We start from the raw sequence: 19,165 nt of genomic DNA, 5'->3' as shown, positions 1-19,165 counted from the left end.
CTAGGGTGTGTGGGGTATCAAATTAAAGGTCTCGTCGAGGGGGATCACGTGGGACAAATATAAAAATGCTTTCGGGTTATAATTATGAGGATATAGCAAAAGGTATAAAGCAAAAGGTACACACTCACACTCACACTCCCACGCTCACTCACTCACTCACACTCACTCACTCACTCACACTCTCACTCACACTTTCACTCACCCGCCGCGGTGGCTCAGTGGCTAAGGCGTGGCGCTGCTGAGCACGAGGTCGCGGGTTCGATTCCCGGCCGCGGCGACCGCTTTTCTGATGGAGGCGAAAAGCAAAAACGCCCGTGTGTTCGAGATTTCGGCGCCCGTTAAAGATCCCCAGGTGGTCAAAATTAATCCGGAGCCCTCCACTACGGCGCGCCTCATCGCCTGCGTTGCGTCGGCGCGTTAAACCCTACAATCAATCAATCAACACTCTCACTCACACTCTCACTGTCACTCTCACTCACACTCTTACTCTCACTAACGCTCTCACTCTCACTCTCACTCACACTCTCACTCTTACTCTTACTCTTACTCTCACTCACACTCACACTCTCACTCACAAGCACACTCGTACACTCACTCACACTCACACTCTCACTCACACTCTCACTCACTCTCACTCCCTCTCACTCTCACTCACACTCTCACTCACACTCTCATTCCCACACACTCACACTTTCACACTCACTCTCACTCTCACACTCTCACTTTCACACTCTCACTCTCACTCTCTCACTGTCTCAATCTCTGTGAGGCCATTTGAGTTCTGAATACATTTTGAGTTCTCAGCCCATTTTGAGTTCTGAGTTCATTTTGAGTTTTGAGTACATTTTGAGTTTTGAGTCCATTTTGAGTTTAGTACATTTTGAATTTTGAGTACATTTTGAGTTTTGAGTACATTTTGAGTTTGAGTACATTTTGAGTTTTGAGTACATTTTGAGTTTTGAGTTCACTTTGAGTTTGAGTACATTTTGAGTTTTGAGTCCATTTTGAGTTTTGAGTCCATTTTGAGTTTGAGTACATTTTGAGTTTTGAGTCCATTTTGAGTTTGAGTACACTTTGAGTTTGAGTACATTTTGAGTTTTGAGTCCATATTGAGTTTGAGTACATTTTGAGTTTGAGTACATTTTGAGTTCTGAGTACATTTTGAGTTGTGAGTCCGAGTGAGTTCTGAGTTTTGCGCTCAATGTGAGTTTGAGTTTGAGGGAGCGCAGATGTGCTGCTCAGCATTGAGTCTGAGTTTGAGTGAGTGGTGATTCGAAAAAAAAAATTGTGAGTGAGTTTGAGTGAGCCGCGCCAACTTTGCCGAGGTATGCCCCCACCAAGCTAAGTTTTAAGAACAGTATGTCTTATATTCTTATAAATGAGCTGCCTACTAAATATTCTTTCCTTCATTTCATGTTTTTCGAAGAATACTGCGCATGATTCAGTAAAAGCTGTGGAGGTAACAACCCAAGAGATCAGTCCATGCAGACCCTAGTAACTTTCGTACACAGTGCCATGCATGAACATGAAATTGTGTATTAATAGATCTAAACAAGTGCACGTTTCCTGGGTAGCCAGACTCTAAGTAATTCTTAATAGTCTAATTTTGTCCCAACATGTTGACTGTAATCTTACAAAGCAAGGCTTGGAATGATTTTCCTAGCTCCTTATAATTGTTGTGCTCTGTAAACCTACGTTTATAAAGCACCACAATTCTTTGCTAATTCACTGGGTTGAAGCTGTAGAAGATCTATTCATTTTTTCACCCTTTGCAACTGCACTTATGAAACACGCTGGCTAGCTCTCGTCAAAACACAACCAAAGCTTATTGAATTCTGTGTTTTCTCTGTTTTTTCTTTTCTTAAAGCCGGCCTGCTTCATATTATCCTAGCACAAATATCTACCCAACATGTGTCTTGCAAGACATTCACATGCCAGTACCTTTCTGGAAACCTACAGGGATTTAAGCAGCAAGAATTTCTAGTTACCCGTTCTACATGCTCCGACCATGGATCACTTTAGAAAGGCAAGCTTTGTGATTGTCTTTGGGATTGCCAAGGTACGTCTCCATTCGGGTATTTTACTGGGAGCCTCGAATCCTTCTTCTGATTTCTCGCTTCAAGGTGTTGACAGTAGAAGCTTCGTGCAATGGAATTGCCTATATCACGATCACAAATGTTTTTTGTACACTCCCCAGCGTCCTCTTTTGCCCAGTCATGGCCCATGTACACTCGTCCACAGGTGGTGTTCGTCCAGACCTTGCTCGCCCCTTTAAATATCAACATATTATCTGTACCTACATTTGACTATCGCACTGCAATGGTTGACGTTGATTTCGTCAACATTTTCCCCTTTAATGCCATGCCGGAGAGAACGATATCTGGCCTTTTAGCAAACTCCCTAGAAGTTCCCGACACTTGTAGTTATAGCCACAGATGCTTCTGTTCGACACAAAAAAGCTGGTAGGTGTCTTTTCACCTGCGCTTGACTGGGCATTTCCTCTTCGTCCTCCAAATTTCACGTCAATATATTTGGCAGAATTTTTGGGAATCGCGCTCGCTCTTCGAAAGCTAAGCGAAGAGCATTCCCAGGTGATCATTGTGACGGATTCTTTTTCGGTCTGCTCCGCTTTATCTTCACCAACCGTTTCTCCACTTCGCCAATCGCTGTCGATGCTTATGCTGGCACATGTCAGGGAAATCCGTCTTGTCTGGGTCCCAGGGCACAGAGGTGTTGTACTTAACGAAACCGCTGATTACCTTGCAGGAGTAGCACTGAATGTTCCTCTTGTTGATACTGTGCCCCCGATAGCCTATGTTGCTGCAACTAGGTTTCAAAGGTACAGTTCGCTGTACAGCTTCCCACCAGACCGCATCGCTGGCTGCCCTGACATTGAGCATCTCCGGTACTATTGGAAGTGTGACTTTGTGCATTCTCGACTGTGCGAGGTCACACTGACTTGTTTTCGATGCTGAACATATAATTTGAATTTTTATCTACACCGCGCACGCATAGCGCCATCAGCCATCTGCGGCTTCTGTCAAGAGGAGGAAACACTTGACCACTTCCTGTTGTCTTGCCGGCGGTTCTCCTCCCTCCGAAATCGTTACCTGAAGGTTCCCCTCCGGTACTTGGGTCTCGCCTTGTCGGTGCCTAATTTATTGTCATTTGGAGCAGTCGGGCTTGGTTGGTGCAACGGGAATGTTTGTCGCGCTCTTCACTCATTTATTGCCGAAACAGGTCGCTTGCCTAGTTAATCAATCGCATCAACCAATTTTTAATCGTTTATTGAAACACGTGTTGCTACAGTAGTATTGAATTTTTTTTTGTTCTAAAATTGTTAGCATCACCCTATTTCCCCTTCGTTTGAAACTAATTGATAAACTTCTTAAACAGTGAAACCACAATAAGACTTGGCCTATCCCCCAGAGTGGGTACGCGCCATTCTCGTTCCTTATCCAACTAACCAATTTAAAGGTGCGACAGAGGGGTGGGAGAGGCGTAGGCGCTAATTGCAGCCACAGGGAGGAGGCGGCAGCAGCCAAGGCGCAGGAGAGTGTGGCGTCGGGGTTTGATGCTGCCGTATAGCCGCTAAATGGGGTGGAGGGCGTGGCGCAGGAGCTGCGGAAATGCGGGGGAGAAGGGCGTCGAACGTGACACAGCCAGCTGCTCCCGCTGCCAAACACGTGGACAGCGTCGGCCGACAAGGCGCAGCTGTTTCGTGCACTGCTTTGGACCACGCCCGAGTCAATGATGACAGCTTTATTTTGCCCAAAACTAGGATATCCCGAGCCAATCGTGTTTTTTCATAAATGTGCGCAGTCCAATGAAATCAAAACAGCTTCGCTGGCCAATCCGCCGCCATACGAACACTCCGGACAACCTTTTAACAGCAGAGCTGTTGTTGCTAGCTGGCCGTAATGTGTGCGGCATCATCAGAAAACATGATGTTATAGTTACTCCCGCCGTTTACCGCGCACGCGTTTTGCGATGAGCGTCCGGCATCGTCCTGGTTTGCGCGTGGCACTCGCAAAAATACGAAGGAAACAGTCACGTGCGTCCGCGGCACAAGGAAGAGCACAAGACAGCTCGCACACGCCCAGCTCGCGAAGCCGGTTCTAGCGCGTGCCGACGCGTTCCACTCTTGGAGGAATGGGAAAGGGAAAGCCTGCGGACAAAACGATCCGGGTCAGCCAGTCATGCATGCGGAAGATAGATGGATATGACGATGACTATACTGCTACGACGGAACACGTAAATAAACTGGTGTGTCATTCAGTGCTTACATAAAAAGAAATCCTCCAGCTTCGCCTTGTGTCACTTAGTGCAAGTTTTACCAATTTTAAAGACGAAGGTGTAACATCAAACGCGAAAAGTGACCGTATATATACGTGGCCGTCGGCGGGGCCACCGCTGTACGGACTGGTGTAGGACTTACTAATTTCACCAGATCAGCAGCCAAATCCTCTCACCACGGCGCTAAACCGGCACCTTGGCAGAATGGAACCTTGCTGCCACGTGCTGCCAGGTGCACGTGGCAGCACGTATATATATATATATATTCGAGATCTAATCAAAAGGCGTGGGTTCGGTCCCCACTCTGGGCGCGTGTTTTTCTTTCCTTCTTTCTTCCTTATATTTAAAAAAAAATCTTAACTTTGTTAACCGTAGTAAAAAATAGAGCCCAACCACACCCCTATGCCTGCTTTGGCGTTGTAGACTGCCCACCTATGTTTCTGTATATATATATATATATATATATATATATATATATACGAAACGGATGCGCACACATAGCTCTCACTGCGGGGGAACTTCAGCGTGATGAGCATCCAGTCTGCTTGTCAGAAAACGAAGGCCTGACTCCTGAGTGCTTCTTTCTTTTTCGACAACAAACGTCACATGGTTGGCCGGTTCTTCAGCACTTGCAGTGGTCGGCTGTTCGACAGCTGCTGCTTTGACCAGAAGTATACTTACATGACGTTTGTATACGTAATTATGTGCAAAACGCTATTATGAATTTGGTGTTGACAGGAGCTGTGGGCACCGTTTATGTGAAAGACCATTGTTGGCGCTACATTTGCTGCCCTTACGAGCGTTTGGTAGAGCTGCGCTCTCTCTGTTTATTGATTACGAGCACAATTTTTACAACGGTGTGTGAAGTTGGTGAAATGAAGTACAGTGTATCTGCTGGATTGGTCGGTGCTTCCTCCTTCGGCGTGGTTCTTCCCAGGCCATCACTAACAAGGGTGGCAATGGGAAGCCAAAAGCCAAATTTTTTGACACTTTGTGATCAGTACTTGTAGCACTTGTGGTCTCTCTACCTCACAATATTCATAACCCTAGCATTGCCCAAGGCATGCACTCATGCACACTGCGAGGAACCACCGTGGGTTCGAGCTAATTGAGCATGCTCACGATACTGAAACGCCGTCGCGGCAACTTAACACCGCCTCTGTTGGGCAGGTGGAGAAGGGGGCGACAAAGGAATATGCCCAGGTAACGGAGGGAAGACGTTTATTTTATACTAACGTACTAGTCACATATTTTACAGACCCAATTAAATAATTTACAGTACAGGTACGTACTTCACGTTAGGTGAAAGGGGCGATGGGGCGCCACGCGCAAGTGTGCGCGTCGTCGGCGCAAAGCCAGTGGGCTCTTCGGTCAGGGCAAATTCCGGGGTAGACGGGGCCCATTCGCTCACAGGCGCGTACCGCACGGCGTGGTCGTCGAGTGGTAGGTACGGCCTTACTATATGCAAGCGTAGGGGCAACAGGAGCAGCCTTAGGCACCGGCCGCAGCCGGAAGGGCTGGTGGGTTTTCGCCGGCGCAACAGAGTTGCAGCCGGCTGGTAAAGAAAGCGTCACATACCTTCGGCCAACGCCTTCGGCGTCCTGGAAGCGTCTCCCCGAACGGACCCCCGCGCAGGGCTCGCGTTCGCGTCCCGGCGAGAGCGGGGTTCCGGAATCGTTCAAACGGGCCAATGAGGTGAGGTTAGCTCCCCCACCAGGGCGGAGCGCCCGCTGCGTGACAGTGTTTTATCGCCGCAACGGTCTCTGCAGGCTTCACCCCAGACAGGGGTTTGAGACGACGGTTCGGCTGTGCGCAGTGGCGCCGAGACGAGCCGGCATTTCGGGGAGAGAGGGGAAAAGAGCCGCGCAACGCCACAAACCCAGTGATCGCGCAATGGCTTGGGCGTCAGGATCCCCACACACTGCAGTGTATCCCTTGCAACTTTGGAAGCTCGGAAAAGTTGGTACAACATGACCAAATATACAGAGTTGTAGGCACGACGTAAAAGAGGCATTAACAGTGTTTACTCCAAACATCTTTTTGTCACATCCAATAAACGTTTTTTCAGGCCTCTTTTGTATACCAGCTGTGCTGATTTCACCCCCCAAAATAAGGCACCTGCTCGTCTTTCTATGCACAGAAAGTATGGTGAGGTTGAAAACATTTCAGGCTGCTGCGCCAAAACTATACGGGCTGGTTCCGAAACGCGTACTAGAGTGCACAAGAGCCACTAAATAAGCTTATTTATTGGAAGATCCAGTGGGCACCAGTAATCTAGGCCCAAGAGAACTCTTGTCAAATAAGGGCCTTTAAAGGTATTACCTCCGCCTGTTCTTCTCCCCACAAAAGCCACAGATTCTATGACCTAAATGGGAGCGCAAGCAGCGTTCGTGCAACACTATTTTGACCTTTGCCGGCAGCCTCTTCAGCCAGTGCCCACGTCTGAGGACACAGACCCATTCTTCCCTATTGAGCCACAGCAGATCAAACCTAATGGCGTGAAATGGCGCGCGCACACACCTTTCAAAATAAAAAGAAAGAAAGAAGTGCGGTTACAAAAGCCGGCGAACTTAAACGTGCAACACAATCCTCCGAATCCTCCACTCGGAGTGGTTTCGCCTTGCCCGCAGGTGCGCCGTGGATAACACAACAGTGAACGACAGCCGATCTACCAAGGAGGAGAGTTATCAGCCTGCGCTTACGGCGCGTAAACAATGAAAAGCACAGCCGACCTAAACATGAGTGCCGGCATGGCCACTTTGCACGGCCGGCATAGTATTTCGTACTAGTTTCGGCGATCAACAAGAACGACCAAATCCAAGAAATAATAACAAAACACAGGTGACGTCACTTCCGTGGGGCGCTCCAGCCGTTAGCGATCGGGCGAGGCTGGAGCACCCCGGGGGAAAGGATCCCCGGGGTGCAGCAGCCTTTGCCGGAAAAAAAAAGGTTAGGAGAGGCCCTGACGTCACATTTGTGAAGCCGAGTCCCGCCATGACTTGAGCCCACTGAGCCACATACATATCGGGACAGCGGGCGCGGAACCCTGATTGGTCGATTCTGAACACGCTGATTGGTTGGTTTACAAGCGGATGTGACGTCATTTTTTTTTTACTGGGAGAAAGACGCGCTGTTTGGACCTCCGTCCGACGTTTGCGGCATGTTTATTTTTCTTCGGCATGGCGGGTTCGTCGAGTGCTGCTCCCACCGATGAGGATCGTCGGCGCTGCCCTGACTGCGACAAGGTGTTTTCGCAACGAAAAGACATGCTTAAACACGAGAGAAACGTGCACCACAAAGAGGGGACAAGCTCAAAAAGCAACATGAAGTGTGACAAATGCGGTCACAGCGTTACAACTTTTGACAACCTCGTCCTTCACCACAGAGCGATGCACGATTTCGACGCTGAGATTGTGCAACTGGTCTTCGGCAGCGCTGAAGGTAAGAAAACTTGGAATAGTTTGCTTTTATTTCGCCTACGTTAATCCGCTTCATCTAGTGTTGTGCTCAGTGATTTAAGGACTTTTATCGCACGTGACCTTGAATAGCTGTGAGCAGCGTTTAGAAGTAAGAAAATGCAAATATGAGCGAAGAGATATTCGTATTTTATTGAATGGACATTAGTGTTAGATAGAAACGATGACTTCATTGATTTGTTTGCGACTGTGTTACAAATTTTGGTTAGGCCTCAACGTAGGCCTATCAAGTGTCAAGTCCACGCTCAGCGACGTTGCAATTAATGCAGGGCGGTATCTTTCCTGCTGTTAGCTAAACTGAATCAAATGAAATGTAAGCCGACGTATATTCGTCACCGTGTAAAATCAACCTCCGCTTGTTTCATGTTGTGACCGTTCCAAATTTCTAGGCCTAACGTATTAGCATGGTAACGTTCGCAAGTGGCAGTTGCGCGCATTCACCATATTACAACAACATTACGACGCGGAGCCGTGGTTCTGGCGAGATGGCACATCACTGCAAGGGTTTAAAAGCGCCGCAAAGACGGCGGAACGAAACGGAAGGAAGACTCACAGCGCACGGTGTGTCTTTGTGTTTCGGTCCACCGCGTCGTGGCGGCGCTAAAAAAAAATCTTGGAATCAAGGCAACGCGACACAACCGTGTTTACGTTACCGTTTACCGTGTTTGCGGGAGTCGACTGCGCATGAGCGAGAGTTAACGTGAACGGTAACTTACCGGCACAGGCTTTACCGTCGCCAGCGAGCTTCTAGCAGACAAAGTGTACCGTCGCGTATTGAATACAACAAATGCAGTGCGCTCGGCGCTTTATGCTTGGTACCTATGCTTGGTACAGCCTGTGAAAGTAATCTTACTTGATGCTGTTTCTTACGTGTTTCTTGTTAAATAATGCTCAGGAAAGCGACAAACGACCATTTTTCTCAGATGAGCGAGCAAAATGGCTATCCATACTCGTGCTAAGCCTTGCCCGCCTCAAACAGTTCTTACTCATTTCTTGTCTAAATATTTAGCGCTGGGGCAAATTCTATTTTACCTTGATTCTAACTTTACTAAGTAGATGGCGCCACCAACACGTTTTCTTTTTAAAGCTGTACAGGTATGGCTACAGTATTTTCAAAACAATTACAGCTTGTGTGAATGCTTCACCTGAAATGTGAAATATTCAAGTTACCTTAAACGAATGCAAATAGCTATTAGCAACAAAATTATGCGCAATTTGCTTTGCGACAAATTCAACAGGCGTCGCTACCTGCTACGGCGGCCGGGATACGCAAACGGATAGCTAAAAAGTGTTTCACCGTTTTCAGCGGTAAATGGAAGCTCCGAATTCTGGTGACGCAAACACGGTAACGATATGCTAAAACTGCCTAATAATGCGCATGACGCTTGCAGTTACACCCGCAGGGCATGCCTTGCTTTTGACAAGCCTGCGGGGATGCGCGTTGGTGTTGGTTCTTTTTTTTTTTCCCCTCTTCGTAAGGTCAGGTGCATCACCCTTCGCAGCTCAAAGCCAAAGCCCACCACATTCATGACCGTATTAAAGTGCAATTATTGCTGCAGTGTTTCAGATCTAGCTTTCATATGTTCCTGAACGTGAGCGGTGTTGAATAGGCTTTATCGGTAAAGATAGCAAGCTGTGCTAAATGGACCTTCTCACTGCTCACTAGAAAGTTAAGTGCCCTTGGCCGACATTTTTGTGTTTTGATACCATTTCGAAAAGCAGCCGTGCATGTGTGGACATTACAAGCATTATGTAACCCTTCACCTCTTTGCATGGCTTGCAGGCATTGGTTTAGGACCTCTTCAAACTGCAGTGTTGTGCTCCTGTGCTCTTTTCGTGTTGTGATTTTCATGTATTTTGGTGCTTTTTTTTATTAATCGACTATTTGTGTTTTTCTGAAATTTACATTTTGGGCACTTGCCACTGCTCATTAAAATCTAATTGGCTGTAAACCAGGCATAGTTTTGCTAATGCTGGTTTTGTTCCCCACTTTTTTTTGTTTTCTTTTGGGAAGGGGTGGGGAAAGGGAAAGGAAAAGGATATGAGTTGGCTTGCAGGCATTGGCTGTCATGAGGCAGTACGATGTGTTCTGTTAACCTCTGATAGAAACTGTCATCATGCTTTGGCTCTCTAATGCGTCTGTTCTTCCCATTTTTTCGCTGTTGCAGACTTTGATAAATGGCGATTAGGTGAGGAGGAAAGCCAGCGCTGTCGCTTCGTTAAACAGCGTGGTGCCTCAAGCGTTGCCGGTGGCAAGTTGCGGACCTACTATCGCTGCCACAGGTCAGGAACGGCTGCGCCCAGGCGAGGCAAAGGAGTGCGTTTGATGAAAAGTCAAGGATCCTGTAAGTCTGGCAAGATCTGTCTAGCCTCTATAACTGCTACCACAAATGCTGATGGCACTCCTGGAGCTTCTGTTGAAGTGTCGTATCAAAAGCACCACTATGGGCACGACAGAGATGTTAATCACTTGATGATGACCCCTGCTGAAAGAGCGGAAATAGCAGCAGAGCTTAAAAAAGGTGTGGCCATGAGCACAATTATGGATAGGATCAGCGTAAGCATCGGTGGAGCTGATTTAACACCTTTACAGGCAACAGAGCGCATACAGCTCCACAACATTCGTCGTGAATTCAACCTTTTTGCTCCAGAACGGTGCCATCCTGACGATGCAACAAACGTGCACTGTGGGTGGAAGCCATGAAGGCCCAAGATGAGCCAGTTGTACGGCTGTATAAGCAGCAGTGAGAGCAGTGGAAAGACGACAGTTTCAGCAAGGAAGATTTTGCTCTAGCATTAATGACAGAGCTACAGGAAGAGATGCTAAACAAATATGGGTCTGGCATTGTGTGCGTTGATTCCCCTCATGGAACTAACAGTTATGACTTCCAGCTAACCACGCTTCTAGTTTTAGATGAGTATAAGAAAGGTGTACCCGTAGCTCATTTGATAAGCAACAGAACAAATGGGAAAACGCTGAAGGCCTTTTTTGAAAGTCTCAAGCTAGCCACAGGAGCGATAACATCTGACGTCTTCATGTCGGACGATGCCATAGAATATTACGACGCATGGAAATCTGTGATGGGACAGCCAGTACACAGGCTTCTTTGCACTTGGCATGTGGACAAGAACTGGAGAGAGAAGATCCACAGCCTTGTACCAGGTAATGAGCTTCAAGCAGTTGTTTATAAAGCCGTTCGTGTTCTCATGACGTGCACTGATCAAGATGAGTTCCAGAGCCTCCTGCAGGGTTTCATAGAGTTGGAAGGAAATGAGCCTACCTTGGAAGATTTCATGGAGTACTTTAGTAGGTACTACGCAGCTCCAGGTCCCCTGCAACTCTGGCCTTATTGCTACAGACTTCGGATTGGTGTGAACACCAACATGCATCTCGAGAGGATGCATAGAACTTTGAAGCACGATGTGATGAAAGGCGAAAAGAACCGTCGTGTAGACAGGCTAATTTCTGCTCTGATGACAATGACGTATATGAATATCAGGAACAGGGCCATTGCCATTCTTAAGTGTCGGAGGACTCGGAAAATGAGCAAAATCCTGAACAGCCACGAAGCTGCAAAGAAGTTCACTAGCAGTGTACAACCAAATGAGGATGGAACATGGAGCGTGCCTTCCCAGGTGAACCCAGATGTCTTCTACACTGTTTCTAAAGTAGCTGATGAAGTCTGCTGTCCCCTCAAATGTGACGAATGCAACGTCTGTGTGGACATGTATGCTTGCAGTTGTGATGAACACCTCATCTACTTCACTGTCTTCAAGCACATTCATGCTGTGTTAATGGCAAGTAATGCTGCAAGAACAGATGACGAGAACGTGCAGGACCTGCCTGACAGTGTATCCAAGGAACATGAGGCAAAGCGTGCGCTTGACAGCATAACAAAAACAAAGGCATCTACCAGTGTAGAACGCGCCGTTGCATTTAAAATAAAGCTGGAAACATACGCAACATGCTATGCATCTTCATCTGCAGAAACCCAAGACAAGATGAGAAAGCTTCTGGACCATGGATTGGAAGTGTGGGAAAAGGACCGTAATGTTTCCAAGGTTTAAGATCTGCCAAAAGAACCAGCGAACAAGAAGATTATGCAGCAGCCTAGGTTTTACTCCACAAAAAGCTCAGGCTGGCAGCCCCATCTAGTAGCCTTTCGAAGCCAACTGAGCATCAGAAAGAAATACTGAAGAAGCAAATTATGGATGGCGACTTGGCAAGTGATGTTATAAGCACATCATCAGGGCATGAATATTGTTGAGACTGGCGTTTGTGCAAAAGGGCGAGAGTGGCAACGTTTCGGTGGCAGCTTCTAATAGGTCCTTTGCTGGTCATGTTCTCCTACTCAAGCAGCTGCCGCGTCTCTACGTCTAACTTAAGGCATGCAGCCGCGTGGCCATGGCTTGGATGGTACATGTGTTAGAGCACCAGAGGTGCCTCCGAGCGTGGTCATGTGGGCTGCTGGTAAGTATTCTAACTTAAGGTATGCAGCCGCGTGGCCATGGCTTGGATGGTACATGTGTTAGAGCACCAGAGGTGCCTGCGAGCGTGGCCATGTGGGCTGCTGGTAAGTATTTGTATATAGTGTAAATAATGATGAGGCTGACGCGTGGTAAGCCACTGCATGGGCTCGGATGGACACAAGAGGTGCCTTCTTCTTGCCGAGGGCTGCTAGTGAGCATCTGTATATAGTGTAAATATGTATATAGTGTAAATATGTATATACTGTAAATATGTATATACTGTAAATATGCATGCATTTTCTCTATGTATTCCGCCCGCAGAATGTATTTTGCATCTACCGTGTCAATTCACATGTGCCACCTCTTTACACCCCCTTCTCTCCCCCTCCCCCCACACCTTCGGGTCTTCCCATGGTGAGGCTGCAGTGTTATGCTGCATCTGGCAGTGAGCCAGAACATTTTTCTCTCAGCAGAGCCTGCCTGCTAGAGAGCGCGTCTCCCAGGTGGCGGATAGGGAGGCTCCTACCAAGGAGACGGGCTAGTATTAGCAGATTTCAACCAGCACAACATATACTTTATTTAAAAAACTCAGCCTGCACATTCCTGTTTGGTAAAAGATGGCAGTATCATTAAGAATAAATGTGTTGTGATTATGGTAGGCACTACAGTTGCATTCAAATTGCATGTCATCCCGCGCTGGTAATCTTTGGACTGAAAACTGGACTGGGTGGTTCATCTAGGTTGGCCCAAGCATGTTGCAACTCAAGCCCATGCCTCTGCTTGGTAGGAGTGGTGCTTGCACCCGCGGACCAACAGGTGACGCGACCATGAAAGCTTGTGCCCTGTGTTCTGCCACAGAAATGGATCTACTATATCATGCTTATGTGTGTGCATGATGTCTACTTAGCCTGTTTCGGAGCTGAGCTAAAGTGTTGCTCTGGACTGCCTGTATGTTTTCTTGCACCCCTTATCCAGTGCCCGTTTCCCCGGGATGGTGCATACCCAACCCTGCCTGAGCCCGTTAAGCTCTAGAGGACTTCCACCCTGGGCCACGGCCCACAATGGCCCACCCGGTGCTGCAGCCCCATCCACTCGTGCTTCGGTAGGATGCTGCCATGGGTTCTTTTTGGATAGCCGGGGAAGGGGGGGGTTCGGTGGTGCTACAATTGACCACGGCTAAACTAGCAGTGCTAGAAGAGGCCAACTGTGGGGACAGATACTCCTGTACAACAGAAAATGCCTGCTTTTGCTTACACTGTTTAATCTTAAAAAAAGCAACACCTGGGCCATGAAGCACAGCATAGTGGAGGGCTACGGACTAATTTAGACAACCTGGGGCTATTTAATGTGCACCGTAATCTTGACACAACGGCACCATCGTATTTTGCCTATTCATTCCCTGCAATTACAGCCTGGCTGTCCTCAGTTACTGCATGCTGCAACCCTTCTTAGCTTGTCAACCTGCCAAAGCATGCTACAAAAGAACTCGTGGCTTGCTCAGACTGACATTTGGGTTTCGCTACCGTTGACGGATGTGAAGGCTCACTTACAGCCTCTGTACATTTTCTTTCGCTTGCTAGGAGACCACATTCACAGGCACTACAAAAATTTCAGTGCCTTGGAATGTCGCCACTTTTGCCTGCAGTTGGATGTGCACTACCCCCGCCCCCTCCCCAAACATGTGCTAGGCTTTTTTGCGAGCTCAGAACAAACTCACTTATTACCTGTCAGTCCAACTACCTAAAATGCAGTCCTGCAGAGTATGGTCACTCATGCTGTATGTGTTTCGTTTTTCTGTATTCAGCAAGTTCCTGTTGTCATGAAGATGCTCCATCCCCATTGCCTGCTGCACCTGTTACTGGACAAGTAAGTCACTGGTGCTCCAAGAACTTTCATTTTGAGCTGTGAATGCAACACTGAGGGAGCTGAAGACATGTTCAGAAATGTGTCGCCTGGGCTGGTGTTTCCCTTATTGCTTGAGATGTGCTCTAATAGGAGTGTTGCCACACTACCTTGGCAATGGGGCCTGTATTCATACTAATTCAAATAAACATGATTTACCTGGAAGGTTTGCTTCAGAGACATCTCTTTGCTACAGACAGCAATATAGGCCAGGGTGGGAAATGGGAACTATTGAGTGCATGGTGGAGGCTGCCACGAGCACACCTCATTTGAAAGACTAGCAACAGTACCACTTGATTATGAACTTCTGCAACTTAACTTTCCACATGGTGGTTCGTTGTGCACCTGCAGCATTCCAAGAAAAATGGCATTCATGAAGGAAATGCGAGGGTTTTCAAGGTCTTTCGCAGCTGTGTCAATTTTTGAGCACCACAATGGGAACCTTGATAGAGCCAACATTTCAACAAGAGGAATCCCCTTCAGATAACTCCACTTGTCAAAGCAATGGCTCAACAATTGTTCCTAATGGTGTGTTGATAGATAAGCACTTTGTGTGTTACAAATTTTTTTTATTCGCCAATGATCAACCAAACAATCGATTCGTCCTAACGTGGTAGCCTTATGGTTAATTTTATTTATTCAGAAACTTTGACGCTTATCAAGGGTGTGTGCAATGCAGTGGTTTGTAAGTGTTTAGAGAACCATCATGAAACCCAGTAAAAGGCAACAAATCTCAAGACATCAGAGATCAAGGCGCTTGTTTTCAAGCAAAAGGAGCTTACATAGTAGCCCCCTAACTTTGCGGTATCCTAAATGGTAGAAAGCAGCGCACATAAACAGGTAACAGAATAATGTCTCTTAGCAAAATGGCTTGGTGCAGGTTAGCTGCCATGGCCATTTTGAGTCACGATGACGAATATTTGTGCATAATCAGCCTCCTACTGTCCACTGCACCACAAAGGCCCCTCCCACAGACTTCAAAAGCATGCTCTGTCATCTGAATCCATTCCTTTCTCTGCAATGGCAAGAGTACAGTACAGACAATATTCATGCAGCAAGCACACACAAGTAAAATTGGCCAACGAAGTATTTGTGCCAAAGCAGCAGCAAAGCCTAGAATTATGACGGGTGTCAAAAACACCGCAGCAACTACATTTAATTGCAGAATGTGTGAGCTTTCCGAGATTCACTGTAAAGCTTACAAACTGCCCTAAAGCTCTGATGCAGAACAGCAGCAAGTTGAGAGCTATTTTAAAGCTAATAATGAGGATGTCGTGCAATGAAGTGTGCATGTCTCGTACAAACATCTGCACTGCTATTCTTGAATCCTGATTTTAGAGGACTCCTTGCAAAATTGCTAGCCATAATTACTTTGGTTCAGGTTAGCTGATGCTTAACAGTATATATAACAGAAATATAGCATGCAAGCAGAAATGATGCGTTAAGCAGACACAGCCATGTCGCATTGAGTAAATGGAAGCAAGTGTGGCATCTGTGCAAATTAGTGGTTGCCGAAAGAAACAATGTGGCATGGCTATTAGCAGAAAATTTGCCTAAGGCAGAGGACACGCTGAGGCTTGATTGATTGTAGGGTTTAACGCGCCGACACAACGCAGGCAATGAGGCGCGCCGTAGTGGAGGGCTCCGGATTAATTTTGACCACCTGGGGATCTTTATCGTGCGCCAACATCTTGCACACACGGGCGTTCTTGCTTTTCGCCTCCATCAGAAAAGTGGCCGCCGCGGCCGGGAATGGAACCCGCGACTTCGTGCTCAGCAGCGCAACGCCTTAGCCACTGAGCCACCGTGGCGGGTGGCACTGAGGCTTCATCAACTGGGTGGAACAAACCATTTCTGATTCGTGTTTGGGAGAAGGTGTACATGCAAGTCGAGAATTTCGAAATTAAGAGCATATAAAAAGAAAGTGCAACTCTCGGCCTAGGGCGAGCACAAATCATGGCTGCCTGTACTGCAATGAATGTGCAAGTAGTTTTCTCCACCACCTATTGATTAAGTAGGGTTTTATGCTGACCATCGTGTTGTCGGTTATTTACGTCGCAACCTTTCCTTAGCACCATCGTCTGTTAAATTACTTGCATACCAAACACTCGTTCTTTCCAAACTCGATTACGGCAACGCCATCTACGACCCACACCAAGCCAACCTCTGTAACGTCCTTGAATCCGTTCAAAACCGCGCAGCCAGATTCATCCTTTCAGATTATTCGTATCACTCAAGCATCTCGGCATTAAAATCGCAACTTCTCCTCCCTCCTCTCACCTCCCGTCGACAGATAGCACGCCTGTCTCTTTATCACCGGTTTTTTTATACCTTACCCCCAAACAATCAGTTCATCCTACCCCCTCCTAAAACATCGCGCCACAGCCATCGTAACGCTGTTTACCCACCACGCGCTCACACTACAACTTTTCAACGTTCATTTTTTGTTCATACAGCGCATGACTGGAACAATCTTCCTGCCGACATCACCGTTATTACTGATAGCACTCGTTTTAGGTCTGCGATACAAGATTTGTGTCATGACGTGTAACCCTTATTGTTTACATCATTGCACTGTATTTTGCCTGCCTATTTTCCTGCCCACCCCTCATGTAATGCCCCAAAAGGGCCCTTGAGGTACCAATAAATAAATAAAAGTAAATAAATAAATACCACTAGAGAGAGCAGGTTACGGGGTGGCAAGGGTTGGCTGCAGCGAATCCCGCATGGCAGGAAAATATGTGGCCCTGAAAAGGGCCGTTTTAGCAAGCCGATGGTCTTCGGTGGTGCCTCGTTGCACCTCAGGACGGCGAGCAGTACTGCAGGCAGTCGTTCCTCTCGTGGCCCTAGGCTCCACAGCAGACACAGCGGGAGAAGGTGTACTTGGCACCAGGTGCAGCTCGGTCTGGCGAGAGAATGCCCCGCCCGTACCGCCTGGCCAGCGCCTTCACAAGGATCGCGGACATCTCGTCGATGCCACGATCCCTCGACACGTGGTATCCATCCGCGGCAAACAGGGACCGCTTGGCTGTTTGGTCGCGTTCAGGAAACGGTGCTGCGCACAAATTCAACAACAAAGCAAGCAGACTGTCAGGGCAAATGCAAGCACACTTCACAGTACAGATATTTAATGTTTGGTAACAACAGGACTCGCGAAGAAATGCGAAGCTGGCATCGGTTCACTACTAAGTTCTTTTTAAACCATGTATGCAAACATTTAGTGTGCTTCTGCCATAAATAAGTTCTTTTCATGCCCCTGCTACACTATGTTTTGAAATGACATTCGGCTCAAATAAGATTCGAGCCAAATAAGCACCATAAGAGACATTTGGGATTTCAAATGCCATTTCTAGCACTCTCGCACGCAGCGTCTTCGATTGGCAATAAAAAATATACTACTTCCGTACGTAAAACAAACAAAATATTTTTGTTTGTGGAACTTTGTTCACTGCTGATTTACTTAAAATATGAAACAGACATATTTAATTTTAATACTTTCAAAACCAGTGGGTCAGTCGCAAAAAAAAAAACACGCAAGACAGCCGCCACATTAGAGTAAAAACTGGTGCCTCTTCTAATTTGACGTCATTTTACTGCCTTAGACTGTTCCTACATTTGATCGTTGTATTATTGTACGAAAACGGAACGGGGCGACAACAGTGCCACTACAGCACGGCGAGCAATTGTGAAATCTTTCAAATGCCATCGAAATTGTAGTGTAGCACGGAATGCTGAATGACATTCGAAGCACCCCATTTGAGTCAAATGACATTTGGTTCAAATTACATTCGGACCCTAATATAACCATGTGGCAAACATTTAGTAGCACTCTGCAATTACTAATTTTGTAAGGCGGACTTCTCCAAAGTTTCATACAAAGTGGGACTTTTAGCTCCTATTTCCGACTCTATAAGCGTACTTCAGTGCAAACGCTAGGGGGTATACGGCAAGTTTGATAACATGCATTTAGAGAACACAGCGACGTCGCAGGCGAAGCACGTGGTCGGTCAACATGTTTTTACAACAGAATGGTACCTTCTATACACATACTTCCACGCAAAACTGGCTAAAGTTGTGTACAATTTCTAATTTTTTAAGACAGCGTTAGAAATATAGTTATACGTAGCCACTAGAGAACAAAACAATACACGTAGGCCTATACGAGCTCGTCCATTGTTACCTCAGCGTTCAATATGTAGACGTCCCGCATACGCTTCAGGGTGGCCGTTAGCTTCCTGTTCAGCAAGCGACGAGTGGAACTCGCGCTTGCCGACTGGAAGCAACGAGGCAGCACCGTGAAGACGTACACGGCCGGGGCCACCTCGCGCTGCAGCTGGGTCACCAGGGCCTACAACACAAATAGGGCGACATTTAATGTCCATCCCGCCTTCACAGACAAACAAAATAGTGCGAGGGTTTCCTCTGTACACACCTTGATGCTGTCACATATCCGCTGCGGATCTGCGCCGGTCCGATCTAGATCGTTCCCCCCAACATAGAGAACGGCGAAATCTGCCGGCCGGCAACGCAAGCGCGACACTGCTTCGGACAGCCGGGGAGTGTTGTGGCCACCGAAGCTAAATGTGCAGGTCTCCACAAACGGCAACAAGCGCAGCCGCAACGTGCACATGAATTTGAGTTGGCTGTCGCCAACTAGAACTCCGCGTAACGACATCACTCGAACCTGGCTGCCTGGCGTTGCACTAACGATGAACCACGGTTCACGCTGCCAAATGACTGCCCTGGCGAGAGAAAAAAAATCAAACGTCACATCCGGTTAATGTGTGTGTGACGTCATTTTAACGGACCAATCAGGGTGCGGCGACCGCTGACCCGATATGCTTGTACTGAGCCCAGCGCTCTATCCCATCATCCTTTGCTGTGTCCGGTTTTGACTAACATGGCGTCGCCCTGCCCTCCCGCTTCGAAGCGAAAACAGCTTCGTCGCTAATTCCTCGGTGCGATGTCATGTTCTAAGCTGTTGATTTCGCCTTCAATTTGCCCATTCTAACACTCACCCA

General features: G+C 47.4%; 1 protein-coding gene across 1 annotated transcript in view; it reads left to right on the top strand.

Moving 5' to 3' along the window:
• Positions 1-16,994, top strand: part of LOC144139057 (uncharacterized) — a 58,318-nt gene extending 41,324 nt beyond the window's left edge. The window contains exon 4 of the mRNA XM_077671569.1: positions 16,950-16,994. Within this exon, the coding sequence (XP_077527695.1) occupies positions 16,950-16,994 (45 nt within the window). The remainder of the gene's footprint in view (positions 1-16,949) is intronic.
• Positions 16,995-19,165: the final 2,171 nt, after the last annotated feature.

This window comes from Haemaphysalis longicornis, unplaced genomic scaffold (genome assembly GCF_048455015.1).
Source record: "Haemaphysalis longicornis isolate Haplotype H1 unplaced genomic scaffold, Haemaphysalis longicornis Haplotype H1 scaffold_1, whole genome shotgun sequence".
In the NCBI taxonomy this organism is placed as follows: Eukaryota; Metazoa; Arthropoda; class Arachnida; order Ixodida; family Ixodidae; genus Haemaphysalis; species Haemaphysalis longicornis.
The sequence above is the reverse complement of the archived record's forward strand: the minus strand, read 5'-3'. Positions and strand labels throughout refer to the sequence as shown.